This window comes from Gouania willdenowi, chromosome 1 (genome assembly GCF_900634775.1).
Source record: "Gouania willdenowi chromosome 1, fGouWil2.1, whole genome shotgun sequence".
Lineage (NCBI taxonomy): Eukaryota > Metazoa > Chordata > Actinopteri > Blenniiformes > Gobiesocidae > Gouania > Gouania willdenowi.
In genome coordinates, this window is record NC_041044.1 from 25,821,161 (window position 1) to 25,845,848 (window position 24,688).

General features: G+C 37.9%; 1 protein-coding gene across 2 annotated transcripts in view; it reads right to left on the bottom strand.

The window, feature by feature from the left end:
• rhbdl3 (rhomboid, veinlet-like 3 (Drosophila)) overlaps window positions 1–19,643 on the bottom strand; it is a 52,958-nt gene extending 33,315 nt beyond the window's left edge. The window contains exons 1-2 of one of the 2 annotated variants that reach the window (XM_028458228.1): window positions 18,929–19,643; window positions 16,260–16,283 (exon numbers count right to left, since the gene is read on the bottom strand). In XM_028458228.1, coding sequence (XP_028314029.1) covers window positions 16,260–16,283; window positions 18,929–19,069 — 165 coding nt within the window. In that variant the 5' untranslated portion in view covers window positions 19,070–19,643. The remainder of the gene's footprint in view (window positions 1–16,259; window positions 16,284–18,928) is intronic. The other variant, XM_028458238.1, reaches the window with a different exon arrangement.
• Between the last annotated feature and the right edge of the window lie 5,045 nt (window positions 19,644–24,688).

Sequence of the window (24,688 nt, forward strand, 5' to 3'; positions counted from 1 at the left end):
GCAACTTTTCTGCTTGAAAGGTAATTACTGCTGCTTGATTTACATTATGTTTGATTTGTAATTGTTACACTAGAACTTTGTAGTGCATGTGTTGTTCATGTACAGCAGCCTCCGTGTGGCTGCTGTAAGTGACACTGTGTTGCTGCTGCTGCTGCTGCTAGGTTGGTGTACTGTGTGCACATAGAGAGAGAAGCGCTGCAGTAATATGCTTTTAACAGTGCATTTTATATTATTGTGATGTTGCTGTCGGACTAACTTTAGCTTGTTAGCTCCTCTGAGGGAGGGACTTTGGAAAGTTTGGAGGCAGGGCAAGAGAGCAGTGGAGAGGGAGGGAAAGAGAGGGATATGAGAGTTGCGGACTGCATCTTTAATAATTTGTTTAATTTATATGCTTCAGATCTCCTTTTAGAATCAGGGAGCATTGCGCTAAAATCACAAAAGATTATGTTGTGAAAGCTTTACAATGTTCGTTTGTGATACTTTTGATACCTCAGCCACCCAATTAACAGGAAAAGTACCATAGAAATATGTTATGGTCCCAAAACATTATTTGTGAAACCTTTAATTACTGCCAACCGGCAAATCACCCTCAAGTTTTGCATTAAACCCTTTGCAGCCATTTGTAAAAACTTCAGCCGTGACGTGTCACCAGGTAAACTGACCACCTTTTCATCTAATACACCATGAGCTAAACCTGCCTTTGTATCAGTGCCTTTTCAGATTTGAACACAGACATAATAATCTAAACCTCTTGTTCATCACAACGCATTAAAAACACACTTCAGATGAAGCGCCGCATGCATCTTCAGTCACAGGATGACATGATCACTAGACAAACCGTAACACTTAGTGAACAGGATAATGGGTGGAAATTGACATATTGATCAGTTTGTCAAACTTTCTAGTCATCTGGTTTTCTGGTGAAAAATATGTCTGATGTCTTAAAAAATGTATGTTAGGCATTTCCATGTCATGTTGTTTTGTTTTATTTTGTTCATTTTCCGCAATCACTGAAAATCAGAGGCCCTGAATATCTCTGGCCACTTGGTCACATTTTGACTAAGCTTGCTCTGAAAGTCTAACTGCATTTGATAGATCAAAGAAGTATGTCTGTATTTTTTTCAGACTTGTGGTAAGAAAAAGGTCTGATTGAGTGAGTGTGAGTAAGATCACAGTTTGAATAAGCAAGAGTTAACTCACTAGGAGTGACCAATCAGCCTGCAGTATTAACATCTGTGATGTTGCAGAAAGTAGACAAAATGTCTACACTATCGTTTAGGATTGTTGTTTTATCCATAAGGTAAATAACCCTGTCTCACTAAAGCTACTTTCATTGTATATTCTGCATTAGAGTGAGATGCAAATGATGAGTCTTGACTGAATATGACGAAAACAAAATCCCACAAAAAGTGACTTAGTTGTTTGATCAATGCAACAGTCTTACAAACAAATCAAAATAGTCAGCTTAGGAAATGGTACTGTTTCCTAGCAATAACTGGGAGGATTTGACCAGATGCAATGTCGTGTTCTGTTGGTGTAACACGTCAGGAAGAATAAACAAACTAAAACCACACAAGCTGGATCATTTGAGAAAGAAAGAGAAATCTGCAATTGGTGTTGACATGGTTTGATCATGACAGACAAGGATTAAACCAAGCAGGACAGACTAGTTGACAGTATAAAGGAAGGGTGATGGACAGACTAAATGGAATGGCAGAGTGAGTTGTTCAGATCTCGCGTCTCCATCAGCAGAGGGAATTTCAGCAGACGGCTGAATGGCCCTCAGCAGGCCCTCCAACATGTGTTCAAATAAACACTTTACCCCCTGTCGCTGCTTGAGAAAGCATTCACTCAGCAGAAGAATGATGAGCGAAAACACAGCCAAACACGTAAACAAAAACAAGCAGCGGGACACGAGCAGGACTAAAATCTAAGACAGAAAAAACCAAACGGTCGGGGAAGTAACGCAACAATAAAGGCTAATCAACAAATACATATAGAAGTCCTAACTCTGAAACACACACTCACAGATGCACACACACCATGCAGTGATGGAGTAGCATCGTCATTCAGTCGTAGGGCACAGGCAGGTCAGCCTAGAGACAAAGATGGAGATCTGTGACCTTTTCCCCGACCCTCCCCTTTACACGAGGGTATATCTCCTCATTAATGCAGAGGCGAACCCTCGATCAAACATCTTCTCACTGCTCTGCACTTTGAGCGGCTCTTCACAGAATAGGAAAAGGAAACAAAAAAACTTGTGGAGAAACATTTGTTTAATGAGCCATTCCCCGGCCGTCTTTCTCCAGTATTCAGCTCCATCCTCTGGCTCAGGCCTGCCCTCAGGTCAGCTCCCCCAACGGCACTATCAAATCCCTGCTCCTCTGATGGCAGCGGCTCCATTCACCACAGAGATTTATGATCTCTAATAGCTGGCAAATGGACCCGTGGCTGTGCTTCCCAGAGGGGAGGCCACAGACACATTTTTTCCAAGTCTAAATAAGAAAAGGAATTAAAGGGGAGTGCTGCATGAGGCAGGGGGTGGGTCGGGGGACTTACTGAGAATCCTGAAACATTTTCAAGGTTGCCATCTGGGCCATGTGGGACCTTTCAAAGTGTCTGTCAGTTTTCAATAAGAACCACACCCCTGCTAGAGAGCTTGCATTGTAGAAGCAAAGGAGTCTTTACATACATACAAGGAACAGATGCTGTTCATCATCACTGACATTTCACTTCCTGAACTGTTTCAGCGGCAGAATTTGGCAAACAGGCACTTTTAATAATCTGCTCCAATCAGGCGGTCAGCTAGTCTGCTGTCTACTGATCCAGCTTGTAGTAGAAAGTCCTACCAGAGCATGTCTCTACTTTATAATCCTATTCCCATAATCCCAAAGGGTCAGTGAGTGAAAATCAATCCTCACTCCATCCATGGACAACTCCTCTTCCATTTGGGGGTAGAAAAGCTTTTGAAGGCAAATCTAAAATGATGTCAAACTAAGAAACCACATACCATTTCATTCATGTAGCTAGTGTATACTCACATGTACAATTTTATCCAAAGTGTAGTAGTAATGCATATCTCAAAGATCGTACACTAATATTTCTAAAGGTAACTAAAATATAACTTTGTTGCCTTAATATCATAATTTTTTTTATTATTGGGGTCTTCAAATTAACAGTATTATCATGTTTGCTCAACAAATGAGGTATTATAATGCACCTACCAGCCTGATAACAAGTCTTTCTTTGCAATGAGGTGCATTAGAGCAGTGAAACAGCTGGATCCTGATAGATTTTTATTTTGAAAACCCCTAATTGAGAGAATATCTATTTTTACCACCTAATCGTGATGTGAACATATTCAGGTGTAAAACTTGTCTTTCCTCAAAGCTAACATGATATAACTTTGCCCCTAATATTTGGAACAATTTAAGTCGTGATTAGATAGGAGTATGTATGGGGTAAGTTTACTGTCAAATATTCTGTGCGTGCACACATTAAATTTGTGCACCCAAGTCACAGCTTCATTTGTACATTTTATTCTTGTGGATACAAATCTGATTCCTGTGAATAAAAATATGACTCCTGTGGATACGAATCTCCTTCAGGTATGTACATGCACATTTTAGTTTAAAGCCTAGGTTCCCAAAGTGGGGTACGGGTACCCCCAAGGGTACACGTATTGTCATGGGGGTACGTGAAAGAAAGTTAAAAACAATGACAACATTGGAAACGAGATTATAAATAGAACAGTTAATGTTATTGCTAATGCTAGGTGAATGCTAATGCTAGGTTAAAGTTAATGCTAGGTCAATGTTAATGTTAGGCTAATGTTAATGTTAGGCTAATCCTATTGCTATGTTAATGTATATGCTAGGTTAATGCTATTGCAAGGTTATCGCTATTGCTAGGCTAATAATAATGCTATGTTAAAGCTAACACTGGGTCAATTTTAATGCTAGGCTAATGTTAATGCTAAGTTAATGCTATTGCCAATGATAAGCTAATGCAGTGCGACGCGGGCCAGCACCTGCATCCTCACTTGCATTTTCTTCAGGAAATGCAAATATTCCAGTTATTATTATTTGAATATTATTCTTCAACAGGTTAGGTAAAATTCACTGTAGGGCTGTGTATTACATTACATTATTATGTTTTTAAAGTATGCAGGAGTAGGGGGTACATTGCTTCATGTTAAATGTCTGAAAGGGTACGGGACTGTGAAAAGTTTGGGAACCACTGGTTTAAAGGATACCTGTAGTGCATTTTTACTGTAGATCTAGCCAACGATCATATACAATACTAGAAGTTTAGTCAGGTTATTCTCTTTAAAAGTCCTTGTAGAGCAGCCAAGAAGAGAAAAAACCTGCTCGTCATGAGACACAATAACAGCTTGATACATATCCAGAGTAGCTCCTCAACACATATCCTTGCATTATCTGTGGTACAAAATAAAACAGTATTGAAAAATTGTGGAGAAAAGCACTATGACCCAATGTAAACACTGCACCGGAATCAACCACTTCATGTCACATCTGGCCAAAAATGGCTGCTCTTTATGGATTGTATTTTAAGGGATAAAATTGAGCAAAAAAAAAGTACTTGAAATGTGTTCTTTGAAATTAAATGCACTTATTTTGTTTATATAAGTTTTGCATTAACATAATTATTTGTGTTTTCCCCGAGCATCCATGGGTTTCCTTCTGTAATGAAACTGTAAGTTATCCTAGCATTGAGATGCAATGAGATCATTCTTATCTTAAGATCCTGACAGGAACACTAATGAGGCATCGGATCTTTAACTGAGCCTAAAGTAAACCTGATGACAGAGATATAAATAGTGCGAGACAGTTTCCATTAAACGCAGCAGCTCTGTCAGGATGACGGTGTTGTCGAGGAATGGGATCATTGGAAAGCTCTTCTTGGCCACGATTTCACACTTACATTAAAAATAACCAGCTTGTTTTGATCTGACTCCAAGTGAACAGCTGGAAGAAAAACGTGAGGCTACCGGGACACCACACTTACAGCTCCATGTAGAGATATAAGCACACATCTCAATGTAGGTGGGTCAGTGTATGTTTTGGTCATTTAAATTTCTGTTCAGAAAAGGAAATCGAAAAACAAAAAACTATTGGTTATTTGATTTTTGTTTTCAAATTGAAATTCAAGACATCTTTCTTTATCAGGGTCAAGAAGGGATAAACAAATATTTAAAAATTGGTTGATCGTCAATTTTTGTTTCTGAAACCAAAAAACAGAAATACCAGAGGACAAAAACAAAAAAAAGGTTCATTTTTCATTATGGTGAGACCGGAAGTTGTTCTTTTCAAAATAAGAGCACATATATGAGGACGCTGCTGTTTTTCTGGCGCCAAAATATATGAATAATGGCAAAGCAAGGCTTGTCATCTGCAAAAATTGCTGAAAAAATATCCCACCAAAGTGGGAGTGGGAGTTTTTCAGACATATGAGGAGATTTTGCACAGAAAATAGTTTAATCCGACTTACTGTTATATGTAATATGTGCAATATATTTGTAGCAATTTCTACACATGACAAGCATTGTTTTGCCATTTCCAAAAAAATTTCGGAGTACGGTTCTAAAGACATTTTAAACAGAAGGCAAAATATAGAGATAATTCATATATTTTGGCACCAGAAAAACAGCAGCATCCTCATATGTGCTCTTATTTTGAAAAGAACAGCTTCCGGTCTCACCATAATAAAAAAACGGGCGTTTTTTTTTTGTTTTTGTCCTCTGGTATTATACTTTCTTGACGCTCAAATAACCACTCGTATTTAGTTTTTCGATTTCCTTTTCTGAACGGAAAACTCAATGACCAAAACATACATTGATCGGGACCGTACTCCAAAATCTTTTTTTGAAAAGGCAAAACAAGGCTTGTCATCTGCAGAAATCACTACAACTAACTTTAAATGCCTATTTACAAAACTAGCTCTGTACACCATAGCCATGGAAAATTAGCATTCAAACTAGAGGAGGGAGAGTAACAATAAGGGTAATAAAAAATGATTTTAGTTTTCCCACACAACACACAAATGTAAAATTAGGAGGCCAAATTATGTTCTCGTTCATAGGGGGTGTTGAGCTGAAAACTAATGATTTGAATTGATTTTACTGATGATTTTAAATGTTCTTATTGATTTTAAACAATTGAATGTTTTATCATGTAAAGCACATTGAGTTGCCTTGTGTATGAACTGCGCTATACAAATACATTTGCCTTACCTTGCCTTTATTTCGCTAAACTAAAAGTCAAACAACAATTTGGTGAATTTGGAAAAGACTTATCAAAGCAGACGAATGAATTGAGTCCAGTGTGATATAGGTTTGTCCTTGTCACAGTTAGCAGCTTCAGCACTTTGGCTAGGCTGGCAGGCTTTGGCAGCGATGCCCTGTAAGACGACCCAGAGTGGACAGGCTGGAACGTTCTCTGCTGCTCACCTTGGACGTCCTGCTCATCCTCAACCTCACTATATCACGCTATGTAAACATTATAGAGAATGTTTCTCATTGTGATTCCCCAAAGATGAGTGAATTATTAAATCATATTTGATATGACGTGTGCAAAGCCAACCTGGTGTAAATCACAAACGTATGCTAACATTTGAGCATAGGGAGAATTTATGTGCTAATGTGCTCCTCAGATTAGCAGGAGAAACGTATTCTTCTCATACTATACTAATGTTTAAAAAGTAATAAAAATCAGCATTGAAGTATAATTATTAGTTATAGATTTGATGGTTCAAGATCACAAGCTAATTTGGTAAACGTGTGTCGTTTTTGTTAAATTCACAGCAAAATGTTTAAAGTACAGTAACATAGCATACAGTGTGTATGCAAGCATATATGCCATTTTATCTCAGCTGATTATTGTGAATTGTTTTTTGCTACAAATGTAGTCTATAAAAACAGATATGGTAGCAGGTTTTTGTAACAAATATGTCCCAAAATTAAGAGACATCATTATTATTTATTTTTTCTAAAGAAGGTAAAGCAGCTGCACACATGATCGATGCATGAAGGAGGCAAAAAGCAGGAGTTTCTTACAACTAAATGTAAGATTTAATCGGAAAACCAGCATGCAGGAAGACTAAAACACAAAATAAGTTTAATAGAATGTAAATAAAAGATAGAAATAAACAAAAACAAAAAAAATCACTTGGAGGTGCTGACAGACTGGCTAGGGAGATGCAAAGCAACAGAGACAATGCAGCAGCACTCACTCAGTGTTCAGACACTCTTTAAGTAGTGGTGAAGATAATTAGGTGATAAGGAACACCTCAGTGGAAACATGAGGTAAGAGAAGGACTACCAGACAAACAGACAAGAGACCATTAGTGGTCATTTTAACAGCAAATTTTTTTTTAGTTTTAATCATAGTCTTTTGACTGAAATAAAATATAGTTTTAGTCAAATTTTAGTAATTGGGTCTATTTTAGTTTTAGTTTAGTTTGTCAACTAAATGACATTTTAGTCGATTAAATCTGTTACACATATAGTGGACTAAAATATAAAGCATAAGAATGTATGCGCATTTTTTTTTTTTACAGATTCAATAACCATTTGTCAAACTGTAATGGGATGATCATAGTGTTCGTAAATACAGATTGACAGATTTGATGTGATCAATGCGTAAAATTATAGTTTTATTCATATTAGTTGACAAAAATGTAAATATATTTTGATATAAGTTTTCTTAACATGTATTATTTTTAATTAGTCTCACTTTTTATATGTGCACCACGACTTGGGCATTTTGTTGGTGCTACGCGACACGACTTTTACACTCAATGTGTTTTGATTGAAAGTTGTTTATTTTTGGTGTGAGTTGTGGTTAGGGTAAGGATTATATGTTTATATGATTAAGGTGATACGTTACCTTGTACATGTATGGTACTGTTTATGCTATACTTTTGTTTTCTACTGTGTTGTTTACAAAAACTACAAACTCGCAACCAAAGCAGACCCTGTGAGCTTTTAATTCCTCAAAATGTTCCCTACAAAAAGTAGTCGATGTAAAACCCTGTCACGCGAGCATAAAAATCTCCACTCGAGGTTGTAAGCTTTCATTTGCGGCGTTCGTCAACCTGCCATCTGTCTTACTGAGAGCTTTGTACGTCTGTCGCGAGGAGAGAGAGAAATGAAAGCGTGTGTGGAAATTCCTTAATAGAAAGTGCTTGACTGAAGAGGAGAAACTCTGTTAGCACGAGCACTCAAACTGAGCAAACACATGGCTATTGTATGTGTGTGTCAGCACTGCACCTGCAACGCTTCACTGTGACCTGAGAATGTGTGTTTTACTTTCACACACATGGACATTTCATCATCGTAACGTACCTGAAACCTTGGTGCTGTCATATGATCCACACACACACAAAAAAAAAATCTGTGTTATGAGGCTGTCACGCATGTATCAACGTGCGTGAAAAACAAAGCTCTGCAAGTGCACTGTGTCGCTGATTCCCAGTGGATCACTGTGACAACACAAGCTGGGTTTCCATTACAGATTTTCGCAAAATAAAAGCAATATTTCTAAATGTCAACAAAGTATAGTCATATAGCTTTGAACGTGTTTCCATTGAAGGTTGTTTTGGGCAGGAGCCTCGTAAATCCCGTGAAATCTCATCCCGCGAGACTTTGCTGCAGGAAGAAAGACGCTCACAACCTCCTTATAATACTCCGTTGTTTCACATCTAATGTGGCACTAATAATTTTAAAGTGTAATGCTAAGAAATGTCCCTGTCTCCTCTTCTGTTTACACATATCGTGCCATGTTTTCTTGAAGAGAAGTGGTCATGTGACCAGGTATGTCACATTTACAGAAAAAATAAGCGTTTCCATAGCACTTTTGCGACACATTTCAATATTAAAACTCTTTAGCAATATTTTAGTGTTTTTTTTCAAAATATAGGTGTTTCCATCACCAGTTTTTATTGCGCTATTTAGATTTTGCGCATTTCCAACCCACTGAGCAATAGACGGATATTAGATATCTAGGTATTTTTTAGACCTAATCTTTTTAGACCTAATTTGAGCCGTCTAGATTCTGTCTATTTTTAGACGAAATTTAGACATTGCACTTTAATCCATTATTCGATAACTATTTATTAGTCTAGTCTAGTCTACATTTAGACATTTAAAAAAAACTTTCATTTCTATACCCCTGGTAGACCAATTTTAGACTAGATGTCTAAGGAACATTTAGACGTATAATAGACGTATGATAGACCTAAAAATGCTCGGTGGGAAGGGTAATGGAAACACAGCAACTGCAGCCATGGGTTTTGTACGATGATGTCAATATTGGATAGACGTGCACATCTTCTACCTCCCATTCACAGATCGACAAGCACGGCAGCTATTTATACTTCTGCATAAAAGCAGAGTGCTTTCACACTCCGCCAACTGGAACTGCCCCTTTCATTAGGGAAATCTATTTGGAGCTAAGCAGAGTAGAGTCATAGGGGTGTGGAAAGATGAGATCTGATGTTATCTATCAAAGAGAGTGTTTCCGATACCTCATCACTAAATGCTCGTTCCCGCCTGACGGAGCAAGACAAAGCGTAGAATTCCTGCCACTAATCCCATTTTTTCATCCAAAATCAAGACAACACATTTTAATATGTAGCACAAACCATGTGCCAGTGAGGCATCGCCAACACTCAGTTGGTGTCAATCACTGGTGGAGTGCTAAGGGAGCAGGCCAGCAAACTGTGACCCGACCATCTGTGAATGCGTCAGTGGCAATTACACTGACAACCATATCGGTGGACTGTAGAGAACATGGCCCTTTGGATTCATTCAAAGTCCTTTATTTGCTATTTTTCACACAGTAGATTAAACCTTTAAATATAATTAAAGGTGTAATTACACACAACGGATATTTCATAGTGACATATTTGGGATCACTGATGTTTTACCACACACCTGCATTTGAATTTGGTTTTCAATCATTTCAACTTCTTCACGGTTTTTAAACTGCTGTCTGTTTTCAGTTAGTAGAACATCAAGTTGGTCTAAAGTCACGTTCCTATGATATTCACTCAGCTGTGGCTCAGGTGGCAGAGTAGGTTACTACTAATCTAGGGGTTAGAGGTTTATGGAATCAGTAAATCAGTTTAATTAGACTTTTGGTGGGGCTAGATTTTAAAACCAACAACTTCATCTATGGTGAACAATTTCAACAACAATTATGTCAAATTTTAAACCAACTCAAACTTATAACAAGCACATTTAATCAAATGTACTATATATTCTTTAGAAAAATGACATTAATGTTAAATCTGCTGGAGACAATAATTCTATCAGATAACAACTTAGACAAATTTCTTCTGGTCCATATCTGGCCCAGTGGGCCCACATCTGGCATGTTCATCAGGCCCACATACTGTATGAAATGATGCACTTGGGCATTCCGCTCCTGTTTGCCAGTACCTGGCCACAACCAAGCCATCACAATGCCAGATGTCAGCCATTACTTAACACATATATATATATATATATATATATATATATATACTGTATATGGGCCACTTTTGGCTCACATCCAGATTAGTCAAAGCTAATTTGGCATAATTCAGCCAAAACTGGCCCAAATATGTTTCAAGATAACTAGCCCACATTTGCAGCATCAGATGTGGGCCACTTTAGGCTAACATCTATTTTGTACGGCCCAGAAGAATGCCAAAAGTGCCGGATCATTGCGTGATTGTGGCCCACATCCGTACGCTATCTATGCACAACAATAAATTGAAGATCATTTGCTCAAAAACATTTGTACAAAGTTAAAAGTTTGCTTTCATCTCCACTGTGAACATCGTTCATTACCATTGTCTGAAAAGTTCTGCGCATTGCATTATGGGATGTAGAGTCCCGTAGATGGAAGTGTTTTTACTTCATTCTTAACGTGATTTCTTTGGTTTCTTCACGAGACAATGATAACAGTGATTTGCTTGACACCATTTTTGCTGTAGTGATTTCCCAGTATTTCCTGCGATATCAACATTCCACTTTGGCATGATTAGGTTCTTTCCAAAATGTACATCCGCCAATGTTTTGCGACAACTTTCAGACAATGAAAGCAAAAATAAGAAATGACTTCAAAACAAAACACTGCCATGTGTCTCTCTACAGACGATAGGGATTTTTCAATATTTTGATTCAGAACCAGTATATTGATCTAGATCCCCACCAAAAGCACTTTTAACGTAATCCTGCTAACAGACAAACAAACAAATCCACACTGGTGAACATATCACCTCCTTGACAGAAGTAATACATACAGACTTTGGAGTCTATCCCAGCTGTGACTTGTACTGACAGACTGTTCACACCTCCAGACAATTTCAACCCTGACAAAACCTATACAAACTACAAAGATAGAGCTAATCCCGGATCTCCCATGGTGAAGCAGCGTCACTAAGCTTACACTGAGCTGACAAAGTGTGACTGAGACATCCTATCTCTACATGCACCACTAAACACAGCCGAGGCTTCCCAGCTGCCTCATTCATTAGGACAGTTACCTGAGTGGTCTTTAAAGGGAATGAAGCTGAAGGGTGGAATTAAAACGTATCGCACAAAGGGAACATTAGATTGGCACACAGACAAGAAAGACACACAATTTATAAATAGACAAAAAAGAACAAAAAAAAGAGCAAAACAGTCTTTTCTCATCACTGTGTAACCCACTGGACACAGTTTGTGTTCCTGAGCTATAGTTTCATTGATTGATTATGCGTTGAAACAGCCATCAGGATGTTTTATTAGTGCCAAGTGAAAAACTGCAAACCCAAACTGTTGCATGGAAAGTTTGCAGCATGTGAAACAGTTTTATCACTAATCTGCTGGAGGCGCGTGCCAGAAGGACTTTAACATAGCACCCAAGCTGTGAACACAAAGGCAACTGTGGACACACACACACACCTCGTGTTATAACGTCCAGCATCATAAATTACTGGGATATCCTATTTTTTACATCATTAACATATTTTGTTGTAGACATATATCACTACAAAATACATATATATATATACAATCTGTCAAATGTTATTTCCCAGGAGTTTGAACTGCCAACATGCTTAGTGATACGGTATGATAGAATAATCATGAACATTGACTTTGAAACACCCACAAATCAAAATTCTCTTGCAAACAAACAGCAGGAAGCTGATATAAGGAAAGAATAATTTACGTGTCCATTATATTTAAACAGCAATACAATGATCACAGTGTGCAGACCAGTTAATAATGTAGGGGTGGGTCACTTCTACATTATTAACAGGCCATTATGGCTCAACCAATGAGGAACACAAATCAAGGTGTACACACAAACAGCTACAATATCCTGAGGATGAGATAGAGGTGCAAAGCAAACAGAGCTGTGCAGCTTTATGAGTACGTGTCACCCATGCACTAAAACTCAGAAACGAGATGAGATCAGATGGGAGCTGGTAGAACTAGTATGATGAAACTGTACTGTATCACACGTGGCTTTTAGAGAAGTAAATGAAGACTGTAACTCCTCGCTCTCCCTTCTCAGCAATTAAAAAGATTTAAAGACAACGATCTTGTTGTCTCTATGCAGCATGAACACCATTAAATGAGAGAGCAAAATTTGTTTTGCATCTTTAAAGCCATCGACTTCATTTGTAGGTATTTAAATTGCAAAGAATGAATTTTTGCAAGACAAGGCAAATGTATTTGTATAGCGCATTTCATACACAAGGCAACTCAATGTGCTTTACATGATCAAAAAGTGCAACAGAAAACATTCGACGGCTTAAAGGTGCAGTCTGCAGCTCTTGTAAAAGTGACTTTTGTCATATTTGCTAAAGCTGTCATTATGTAAGGACAGCTTTACATCAAACTATTAGTTTGTGTGAAAAAAAACAGACTCATTGAGTCCCTCCTGCTGCTCATGCAGCCTTTGGCAAATTGCCAGAATGCACCGCGACCGAACAAAATGAACCAGTCAGAGTCAGGGTTGTGTTTGATGGACTGTTTGACAGCTGTTGCTCACAGGCCCCGCCCCTTTCCCGGAGCTAGAGCGCAGTCTTTTTTTTTACAGTGTATGGTCTGGAGGAGTAGATGATGGAATTGGTGACCTTTCTGCTTGAAAGGTAATTACTGCTGCTTGATTTACATATGTTTGATTTGTAATTGTTACACTAGAACTCTGTGGTGCATGTATTGTTCATGTGCGTGCAGAAGCCTCCGTGTGGGCTGCTGTAAGTGACACTGAGTTGTTGCTGTTGCTGAGCTGTGGCACATAGAGAGAGAGAAGCTCTGCAGTAATATGCATTTAACAGAGCATGTTATATTACTGTGATGTTGCTGTCAGACTAACGTTAGCTTGTTAGCTCCTCTGAGGGAGGGACTTTAGAATGTATGGAGGCAGGGCAAGAGCAGCAGGGAGGGAGGGGGAGAGAGGGAACTGAGTGTCGCGGACTGCACCTTTAAAATCTATAAGAACATTAAAGTTGGCAAAAAAAAATTTTTTGGTAAAATTTGGAAGTAACATTCATCAGTTTCTGTGAAGTTTGGGGATGTAATGACAAAGCATATTTAATGCTGCAAAGTCAAAGTCATAATATAACCTAAAGGGCAAAAACCCTCTGGGAGGGACAACATCTATTTTCAAGCAAAATGTATTTTCAAGTCATTTAAAGGCAATAGTCCCTGGTGTATCACAATGACACAATCAGTATGATACCTAAAGAGTTGGGTGAGACCTAGTAATGGCTGTTAATCTGTTAAACAGTAAAACAAATAAAAACATGTCTTATTTCAAGTTAACTTTTGTAAAGTTATGACTCACTGAGGTACAATTACCTCCGAGCTTGGCCATAGCTGAGTAGAATGGGAACTAATACAATCTTACACTGAACTTACTGTATACTTGCTTTGCATTAATTGGCACAAGTGCTATGAATTCTTATTATTATCTTGGTAAAACTTGCATACCATTGATCTTTCTGCTTAGTAAAATAGAGAATGCTACTAGAAAAAAAGGGGGAGGAGGAGTCCTGACCTCCCTCCCTCAACACTTTGAATGAAAGCTTTGAACTCAATGTTTTTATATCTTTGTTCCTTTTTTAAGCACAAATCTCCAGCATGGCCTAAACCCTTCCTTTCCCAGTCTTTCCTGGACCATCATTTCTCTTGTTGTCTCACAGAAGCTGAGGGTCTCTGAGGTCAGTGCGTTGACAAATGTAGCAGCGTTTTGTGACGAGGAGAGAAAGAAGGAGAGTAAAAAAAGTTGAAAGGATATTTGCTGCTATTCATACGGACTCCCCCATTTTTATCTTTTTATTTGACAGACGCCCACTCGAGGAAACAGAGCCGAGCAATGAACAACAGCCTGGGAGGCCTGCTTGAAACTTCAAGTCCATTGATTATGCACCGTCACTTACACACACACACGCGCACACACTCAGACTCCAAAATCCCCTGAGATCTTTGGGTTCCACTGAAAAAACAAAGCCTGACATGAGCCGCTGACTGAACCCTAAACGTCCCAGCTCGCCCCATGCACACATTCATTTTCTCACTTACACACACACACACACACACACAAGAGCTGGGGGGCACAAGACCCAGCAGGTGCTGCTGTGTGTGTGTGTGTGTGTGTGTGTGTGTGTGTGTGTGTGTGTGTGTGTGTGCGTGTGTGTGCGTGTGTGTGTGCGTGTGTGTGTGTGTGTGTGTGTGCATTTTCCGTCTGTCAGCTCAACCTGCTGCTTACATGGTCAGCTGCTCTCTTGTTTGTTTCCTCCTGGGGATTCTGGTTTGTGTGTGCGTGCTCATGCGTGTGTATGTGTGTGTCCTACAATTATTTATTGTGCAAACTCACTACAGCGTTGCTCTCCCAATGCTTAGTGTAACAGTTACATTTTAAACATGCATTTGTCGGATCGAAGCTGTAACACTTCTCACATTGTGTTCCAAATATAACAGTTTTATATAAAGTTCATTTAGTATGATGGTAGATTTATGTGTCATTTTATTCACGGAAATGAAACAAACTTCCACAATAAAACTCAGACTGATCGTGTGTGCGTTCTAGACAGTGATCTGCACTTAGCATGGACCTTTAAGTATGTTTTAGGCTGCTTAGATCAGGAGAGCTGCCAAAAATCTGGGAAATGTAAAAGTCTACTGACGGGACAAATCACTTGTTAAGCACTTGGGTCTTGGTGTTACTTTGTATTTTGGGGCAAAACCTCACAATGCAAAGACTGAATGAGTAAAACAGGTCTTAAGATTCTTGATTTCTTCATGAGCTGTGAAAAAGTGTTTCAAAGGAAGATTTGCATGTTCTCACAAGGAGAATTCCTCTTTTGGGATTTTTTAGGGAACTGTAGTTTAATCAGAATCAGAATCAGAATCAGAATCAACTTTATTGACCAAGTAATGTATTGAATACACACGAGGAATTTGTCTTGGTGAACTGTGCTCTCTCTGATAGTGTAACATTAAATAATAACAAGCAACTATTTAAAAATAAATAAAAAAAGAAGTATAAACATAAATATAAAGAGTAGTTTGACTAATATATGCAAACTAATAAAATAATAATAATAATAATAATAATAATAATAATAATAATAATAATGATAATAATAATAATAATAATAATAATAATAATGAAATGAAATAAAAAATACAATAATAATAATAAGATAACAGTGCAGTAGTGCATTGATGAGTAGTGCAGGTGAACATTTAAATGAAAATATTATGTCCATGAACATTCTCAGTGACAGGTTGATCCAGGGTTGTTATGTTTAGTTCCATGGTCATTTCACAGTAACAGAAACAGGTCTGACACTCTAATGCATGTTAAAATGATTGAAACACCTTTTCTAAACTGACTGAGGGTTTTTTCTGTGGTTTTGTGTTGTTATTTAAAACTTTAAATAAAGACTTAGAGGAGAAAATAAATAAATAAATAAATAAACAAACTGAGGTTGGCTATGTGTAACACAAGTAATACCTCGCCTTGTTGTAAAAACATGCGTGGCCAGATGTTTTCGTGCACAAATCAACAATATTATATTAAAGATAGTATCACCCCATTCTCACTTCATGTCTGGTGGCCTTTAAATCACTGAACTGTCCAGTTACAGGTAATGTAAAACTATACTATTGCATAAAGTAAGACAATGAATACATTTGGTGAATCATATGTAAATGTTAAAAGATTTGAGCGGTTTCATCTTTCTGCGCTTACCTTGTCAAAGAGTGACTTCCATTGCTAAAAGGGGGAAAGAAGAAAAAGAAGAAGAATGCAGAATGAAGCAGTGAGTGAAGGAGGAAAATAATCATCTTGTAAGAAACAGGTGCCAATGAGGAACAAAGCATTTGCCCAGGAAAATGATCAGAATTGGCCAAAGCGGCCTCCGCTGTGTGTACACAACATGCTACTACCAAAGCCCTGTAATCACACACACTTATAAACTGATCACTGCGGTCAATGAGCTGCAGCTAAGACATAATAGGGCACTAACAGTGTGCAGCACTATTGAAAGGTGGATGGAGAGCAGTGAGAAAGATAAAAGTGCACAGTGTGATGGCTTTGTTATATCTTGGTTTTATAGTTTTTTTTATATCCAGTGTCATTGTTGGGCTTTTGTTATGAGCCATGGAGCAACATTCAGAGAGAAAGCTCTGAAATAAATGTCTTAATATCATGGCCATGGCAGCAAAGTCTGACCATATATACTGTACATAGAACCTGATCATCCATGACTTTTAGTAGTCTTACCTATTACTGAGTGATAACTTTTAGGCATGCGTGAACAAAGAAATGTACGGTAAATGTTTTCAATCAAACTTTAAAATATAGGCCGCAACTAGGGCTGGGCGATATATCGTGTATATATATTTCTATAGCTTATTTAGTATCAAAATACTTGTTTTAGGAGTCGTATCTTTCACTACTTCTTAGAACATGTAAAGCTCAGTTACATGATCACTGAGTGCGTCCTAACCCAGACCTTCCCCTAAACAAGCCACACTACAGAACTCACTCACACATGCTGTCCCATAGAGGAGAAAAAGACTAAAGTAGCAAATTTTCTACAACCATTTGTTTATAAATGTGCAAGTGTTGCATTTTGTATCAGCAAATTATTTAACCCATAACTGTCTTTCTGGTCAGACTTCGTTTGAATTTGAATTATCAAGATTTATATTGTATATCGCCATTTTGAGAAAAAATATCGAGATATGAGTTTTAGTCCATATCGGCCAGCTCTGGTCTCAACCTTAAATTTGTCATGAGATGTGAACCACTCATCTGATACATTTATCTTTGCATCGCTTGATAAACTTGGTAGATTTAAATATTGATCCATTAAGCTCCATCTATCTGTGCAGGAAGAATTGTGTGAGTTTTCTGAAAGATAATTAAGATTTGAGTGACAGAAATATTCATTTGGGAGTTTCCGTGCATAAGATAATAAATATTGGGGTTTAGGGCTTCACGTGTACATTTTAAATACTTATTTAGTCGTCGTTCTGCAAACTGCTGACATTTGATTAGTGATTCCAAAAAGTCTAAGGATAAATGAGTTGGAACTCACATTTTGAAAATATAAAGTGGAAAAAAGCTTGGTTATGCCCCTTTCAATGTTGTACAGTATATATAATAAAATCAGAGAAGTACATTTCAAAATGTTACATAACATTTATCCCTGTAACATATTCATTTCCAAATACACTGATAAGAGTGATAAATTCCCTTTTTGTTTTTCATGAAGCTGAAACAATTTTACATTTGTTTTGCCACTACCCATATACATTACTTTTCTGGAATACGGTTAAGGATTTTGTTTACAACAAAACCAAAAACATGATCATAATAACGCAAAAAGATGTTATTTTTCATCTTTGAAAAAAATAAATAAATAACTTTCAAAAATATCAAAATTCCATATTCAGAAATCCAAATTGTCAAAATCATATTAAAAATGTTGATATTTTCTTAATTGAGTTCAATTCTAATATGAATACTTTCAAGTTTTTGAAAAAATAACTGTTTCCTAACTGTACCAAGTGACATACTGTGTGATGCCTGTATTTGTTTTATTCTTACTAGTAATGTTTTCCCTGACTTTGTTTCCTTTATGTTGTTTTAATGATTTGCAAAGTTGTAATTTGTCAATAAAATTGATTTAACATTGAAAAAAAAAAAAGAAAACAGGATGATATGAGAATGTAATTATCTTTTACCTCTTTCTTTATCAAAAACTATGATGCTCCACATGTTAAAATTGTATGCCATAGGGCTGGGGGGGAAAAAAATTATCGAATTTGTAGATAAAAATATTTTTTATAAAAAATAAAAATATATTCGGATTTTTTCGTGTTCCGTCCGTGTGGGTTACCGTAGTGCGATGTGAGCCAACCCCCTCTTTGTTTACATTTGTTTACCCTTTGAGTAGGCTATATGTGTGCCACAGGCATGTTCCATTTTTTAATATTCGCACGATGCTGAGATGCAAACAAAATTATTATTTTTTTTTAATTGTAATGTTATATGTTGTAAAATATGTAGTTTTCTGATTTCTTAATCAGAACATTTAAGCTACTGTGAAGTAGCTGTTACACTTTTGCTTAAACCCGGGTTAAAGCTTGAAATTGTTCAATGATAGAGCCTCATTTACTGTTTATTTTGGGATTGTTCTATAAATTTTAACTATTGAGGACAATCACAGCAATAAAGTTGCACTTTTGACAATATATCTGATGTCTGCAGTCATGTTTAAGTACATTGGGGGAAAAAAATCGAAAATCGAATTTTTCTTTAGAAAAATCGGAGATTTTTTATTTAAATGTATATATTAATAGGTAAAATCGCCCAGCCCTAGTATGCCAATATGTGATATGTTTACTCACATCCTCAGGAGACACAGGAAGGACGTCAGTGCTCTCCAGGACTTCTATCTCCTCACCCTCCGCGTTGGCCGCCACCGCAGGGGAAATATTCACCGGAGCCTCCCGGGTTCCGCCCGTCATCCTCGGGCTGTTTCTGTCCATGCACCGGCGGAGAGCCGAGGGTTGGATCTCTACGCGTGATCCAACATGGTGCACTATAGTTTACGAGCCCATCTCTATTCTAGGACGACACATTAAAGGTGTGTGCGTGTAGTTCAACTTCAATCAGAACTGTTTTCCAGAAAAAAGAAAAAGTTCATGTGCTGAGGTAAAGTTGTGGCTTGGAAAAGTCTTCTACGCCATCCTTCATCGCATTGTGTTTGCAAAGCTGGAGAGGAGCTCAAACTGTCACTAAAAGGCGGTGATCCAAGTTTGTGGCGATGGATTCAGAGAGATGCGCCAGAGAGAGAGAGTAATGACATCATCCAACAGCAGGACAGACACAGACAGTCACAGACACACAGTGACGGACAGAAGCTGCTCTGTAAAGACGAGAAATTCAATCCGAACAGCGTGGATGGATTCAGAAAACAAAAAATGGGTGGGGGTGCGGGTGGGGGTTGAGGCGTGCGCGAGGTCCAGGTGGTGCGTCACGACACCTGACACGTGTGTTTTCAGTCTGGATGGTAGAGCCACAATCCTGCGATCCTTAACAGTGAGAGATGGATGGTCCACGTCCAAGAACCACTGCGACTCTGGTCTGTCAGTGCAGTGATCCCCTCCCATAGAAAGAAGAGGGGGGGGGATCAGTGAGCCCCAGAAGGTAGAGAACTTATTCCAGGGTTTTCTGCTAATATGAGTCATGTGACCCAGTGGTTCTCTACATTTTCAGTCAGCGACACTAAAATAAAGGTGCACCCTGCACTGTACCTGAAGGTGGCTGACTGACCACAGACATGAACATTCCAGAAAAGTCATCTGGGGACAGGGCCATCTATAAGAAATACACAGGGAGAGCTTTTTGTAGCCCATCCATAAAGTCACCAAAAATGAAGGTCCATTATTCTTATGAATCTGTGATAACCACATTTATTTATTTATCTGAATAATATCCACTGTTATCCGGGAAGTTTATTATTATTTGTGCCATAGTATATAGTCTTCCTAATGATGTAAAACCATGTTTTAATCAGAAATAAAGTGACCAAATATGGTGGAAAAGGTGAAAATGTGTTAAAAGTTGCACATTAGAGTGGCCAAAAACAGACAGAAAAAGTGGTTAAAAAAAAAAAATGGTTCAAAGTCCAAGACAAATTGTGAATGTGGTTAAATTGGCAAATTTAAGCATGAAATATGGTGAAAAGAGGGTAAAAGTGACAATAATGGGTCAACATATGTGACATTAGGTGGAAAGAGTTTATAAGTGCCAAAAAACGTGCAGAAAAGACATTGAAATTTCATGGAGAAGTGGCAGATATGGGAGTAATGTAGCAAAAATGCATTAAAAGGAGCAAAAATATGGTATGAAAAAGTGATGAAAATAGGTTAGAATATGGCAAGTTTGGTGTATTGGTGTACTGATGTTACCAATGTTTAAACTCAATCTAAAAAAAAGGTAATGCATCATGAAACTCTGGCCAGACAAGAACCATAGACACAATCTGTGGTTTGAACGTGTGATCTTAGATCAACATTCCTGCTTCATGGTTTCTGTGTGAACTGGTCCATCAGTCGTCTATTCTAAATGATGAAGTCCCGGCTCAGACAAGCACCCACCAATTACCAGAAGAGACATCAAACACAGCTAATAGTTAGGTTAGATGGAAACCGAATGATTTCATCACAGTGAGGCGTCTGCACCTCTGATTCACAGTCCAAAGAAGGAACTGGGAAGTGTTATTGGCTTTAGGGCTGAGTGTGTGCAAACTGATGGTCTGTCCAGAAAACGTCTTATATTTTGTTCAACAAACACATCACAGCTGTAACTTCAAACGTATCCATCCATTTTCTGACTCGCTTGCTCCTTCCCTCAGGGTGGCAGAGGACTGCTGGTGCCTATCTCCAGCTTTCAATGGGCGCTAGGCAGTGGTACACCCTGGACTGGGCGCCAGTCCTTCGCAGGGCAACACACAGACAAACAAACACTCACACACATTCACTCCTACGGGTAATTTAGAGACTCCAATCATTCTAAGTCATGTTTTTGGATTGTGGGAGGAAGCTGGAGTACCCACGCAGCACGGAGAGAACATGCAAACTCCGCACACAAAGGACCCAAATGTCCACCCCAGGGCTTGAACCCATGGACCTTCTTGTTGTGTGGCTAACCACTAAGCCACCATGGACCATAAAATGATTGTAAGAAACATGTAGTCCTGTTTATGTGACTGTGGTGTGTGATTTTTGTCTCTCCAAATTTTCTGCAAAGCACAAATAATGGAAGCAAACTAATAATACATGTAATATCTTAGGTTGGGGGGTGGGGCTTGGGTCCTATACAGCTACATTGTCAGCGTATAGCAAGAAACGACTGTGTCTGTGCAAATCAACTTTTGTAATTAAATAAACCATTTCTGAAGAATGAATCATTTATTATTACTATCAAATACAGATGCTTTGGAATTGTTTTGGTGAGTGTTTCTAATAATGTTAATCTGAATCCTGTGTGAAGCATCAAAAAAAAAAAAACACCTATCTTAAATACATAATGTACATTTTCTCAGAAAATTGATCTTGGGTGCTTGTAAGAATGTTGCGGCGTTGCCATGGTTACAGTGTTTGGAGTTGGGTACTCATTTTCTATTGGTATTGCCTTGATTTAAAATGGTCAGCAATCTGAACTTTTTCAAAGGGGGGGGGTCAACTAATCATACACTACAGTTATCATCTTGAGTTGCTAAAGATTATTTTTTCCCACCACAAAGCCATAACCTAAGCACACTTTACACTTTTGTATGACAAAACCAATTTGCAAGTAACACCTGCAGGAACAAAAGTGAAGTGTTCACAACACCAATTAACACCAATGAAAAAGATGATACGAAGATGGAAAATAACACTTTTACTGCCTAAATGATAACATGACGTTCACACAAAGTAACAGTTCATATGAATGTGTTGAATCCATATTTCGCTGCATTACAGAATTGTCGACATAACGACATAACTAGTCAAATTGGGGTTTGCATTTGCTGCCAAGTACCAAGAGCTGTAAAAACAGGAGAAGATCTAAAGGCGATAGAAGCAGAGCAGAGTGTGAATAAAAGGAAGGGAAGTTGATCAGTGAGAAAAGCAGCCGCTGTGTGTGGGAACTTTACTCATGTATAAATTAACAGTCAGGGTGTGAGTGTGAGTGCAGATGAACCTCAGGGCCACATGTCAACGGGAAATAATTCAACTGAGAAATCCTTCAATAGTTTATTCATTTATTGTCAATAACATGTATCATTAAAGTTAGACAATTGTCACAATTATACCAGACTTAACAAGAATGCACATTTATATCCTGAAAATTATTTGTGGAAACTCGCAAAATGTGAAGGATCGATTGTTATGGCTGTGCCCTCAGCTGCTGTCAGATGAAAACCTGACTCAAATCAGCAATCAGGTAGAGAGGATGGGGGACGTGGATACGGAGGATGAGGAAAGCAAAGGCGCAAATATTGAGCAGCAAACGTGTCATGAAGAAGGATGGGATGATATATCGTGCATAGTTCAACAAGATATCGCAATAATAAAACATCAGAAGATATGATGGTGATCACCATATGGGTGAGGTATTGAGATCTAGTCAATGTCTAAAGGTTTCAATTCAAGTATGGCCAGAGTTATTCAAATAAAAACATGGTTATTTTTCAAACAGCTTTTTTTTGTTTCATCTTTTTCCCTTTCCATGAATATCGTGCTGTATCGTTATCGTGAGTTCATAAGGTTGTATATCGTCTAGTCTCGTGAACTTCAGATATTGTCTCACGCGGTGTTGCTGTTAGTTTGTAGTTTTAGTTTGGGTTGGAGATAGCTGGTAATCCAGTTTTTATGGTTATTTTAAAATAGATTTTAGACATTTTGTCATTTTTGTATATACCATAGTTTGGTGGTTGACTGAGGTTTGACGGCCCTATGCAGGGTGGCCCATGTAGCGTCCTCCCCTAGTTTTGTCTGCAGTCCCTTTTTGTTTCCTTCATTTGAGTTTTGTTGCAAGTCTTAATTTTGATTAAGAAACCCTTTTAAACTCCCATTAATCAATGCCAACCTTCATATTTGTGGCCCCTTACATCCTAGAGGGGACTTTAACACAATAAACCCAATAACTTAGTGTTTGCACTTCCTCTTATCCTATTTATCGTATCATGTTAGTGTATCCCTTAGTTCATGTTATGTTATTTATTTGTGTCAGCAGGCCTTTTTTAATGTGTTCAATGTGTCTGGCCTTTGATTTATCTATTTCTGATGTTTTGGCCAATTTAGATTTTGAACTTCACCTTTTGATGGACTTTGAAAAGTTGATTTATTTTCAATGGATGAGGAAAAGTTTGCATGTAAAAATGTGTCCGATAATGTTAAAATGAAATTATCAAATGTTTCTGTGTACCCCGAGACGTGTTGAAGTACACCTAAGGGTACACGTACCCCTGATTGGGAACCAGTGTTTTACAGTGATCTAATTTTCAAGCCGACTATGTAAACTGTTGTGTGCACATAAGCCTGATTTTCCCTCCATGATTCTCTTACACTGAACCACAACTTACATAGTCAACTGATCACAACTAGTCAAACGTCAGCGTTGGTCACCAGATAAATAAGCAAGAAAACATCATATTTGACTCGGTATCAGAAGAAAAATAAAGCTATTTTCCCTAATAGAGTCAGGACATTTGTAAAAAAAATCAGAATGTTTTTCATAGTTTTAAAGACAGCGTTTCAATTTTATATTTACTTATCAAAACGCTTATTCATTCATCCTTTCACCCACTTATTTCATGGTCAGAGTGGCAGAGCTTAATGAGTGTGAACCCTTGACAGGGAGCCATGCAGGCCAAAAACACCCTAAAAGAAAAACTAAAATGTAGATATAATTAAAAATGTGCTCTACAGTTCCACAGGCATGCCCACATTTACCGCTACCTGTGTCATCAACTTCCATCCAAAGGCATCTGACCCCTGACCTCTGCTTAAGAATTATGAGACAGCTGAAGGAGGAGAAATCCACACATTCCTGAAGTCCAAAAAAGCACTTTGAAAGGTTGCCAGATAGAGTTTGGGAAACTAAAAAGAGTGGCTCATCAGGATCGAAAGGTATTTTTTAATTTTTAATTCAAATACTTTTTTACACTGATTAAAAAGCAGCAACACCTGTGATGAAAGAATGTAGGCCTATTGCATTTTATGAGCACAAGTTTCAGACACGCTCACAATCAGCCGGCGATGTCTAAATGTCCAAACTAATTGTGCAGTAGCGTAAAAGTTGCATATGTTCTCTAGCCTCCTCAGTGAGAAAACATAAATCATGGTGGAATTTGTTGCAGGAGAATAGGAAACATAAAGATATAGTATTGAATGCTTTGAGAACTAAACTGAAGCTAAATTAATGTTTGTAGAGATCTTGTGCATAGTTTACATTGTTTACATCTTATTAGGTTTTGTCTCTATTATATAAATTGCTGTACTTGTTGATGTTATCATTACTGCCTTATTCTTTTGTTGCTGCTGCCAATCTTGGCAATTCTCCATTCAAGTCCTTTAATGACTCAAATCTACAAGGTTCAGTTTTTGAAGGGTTTC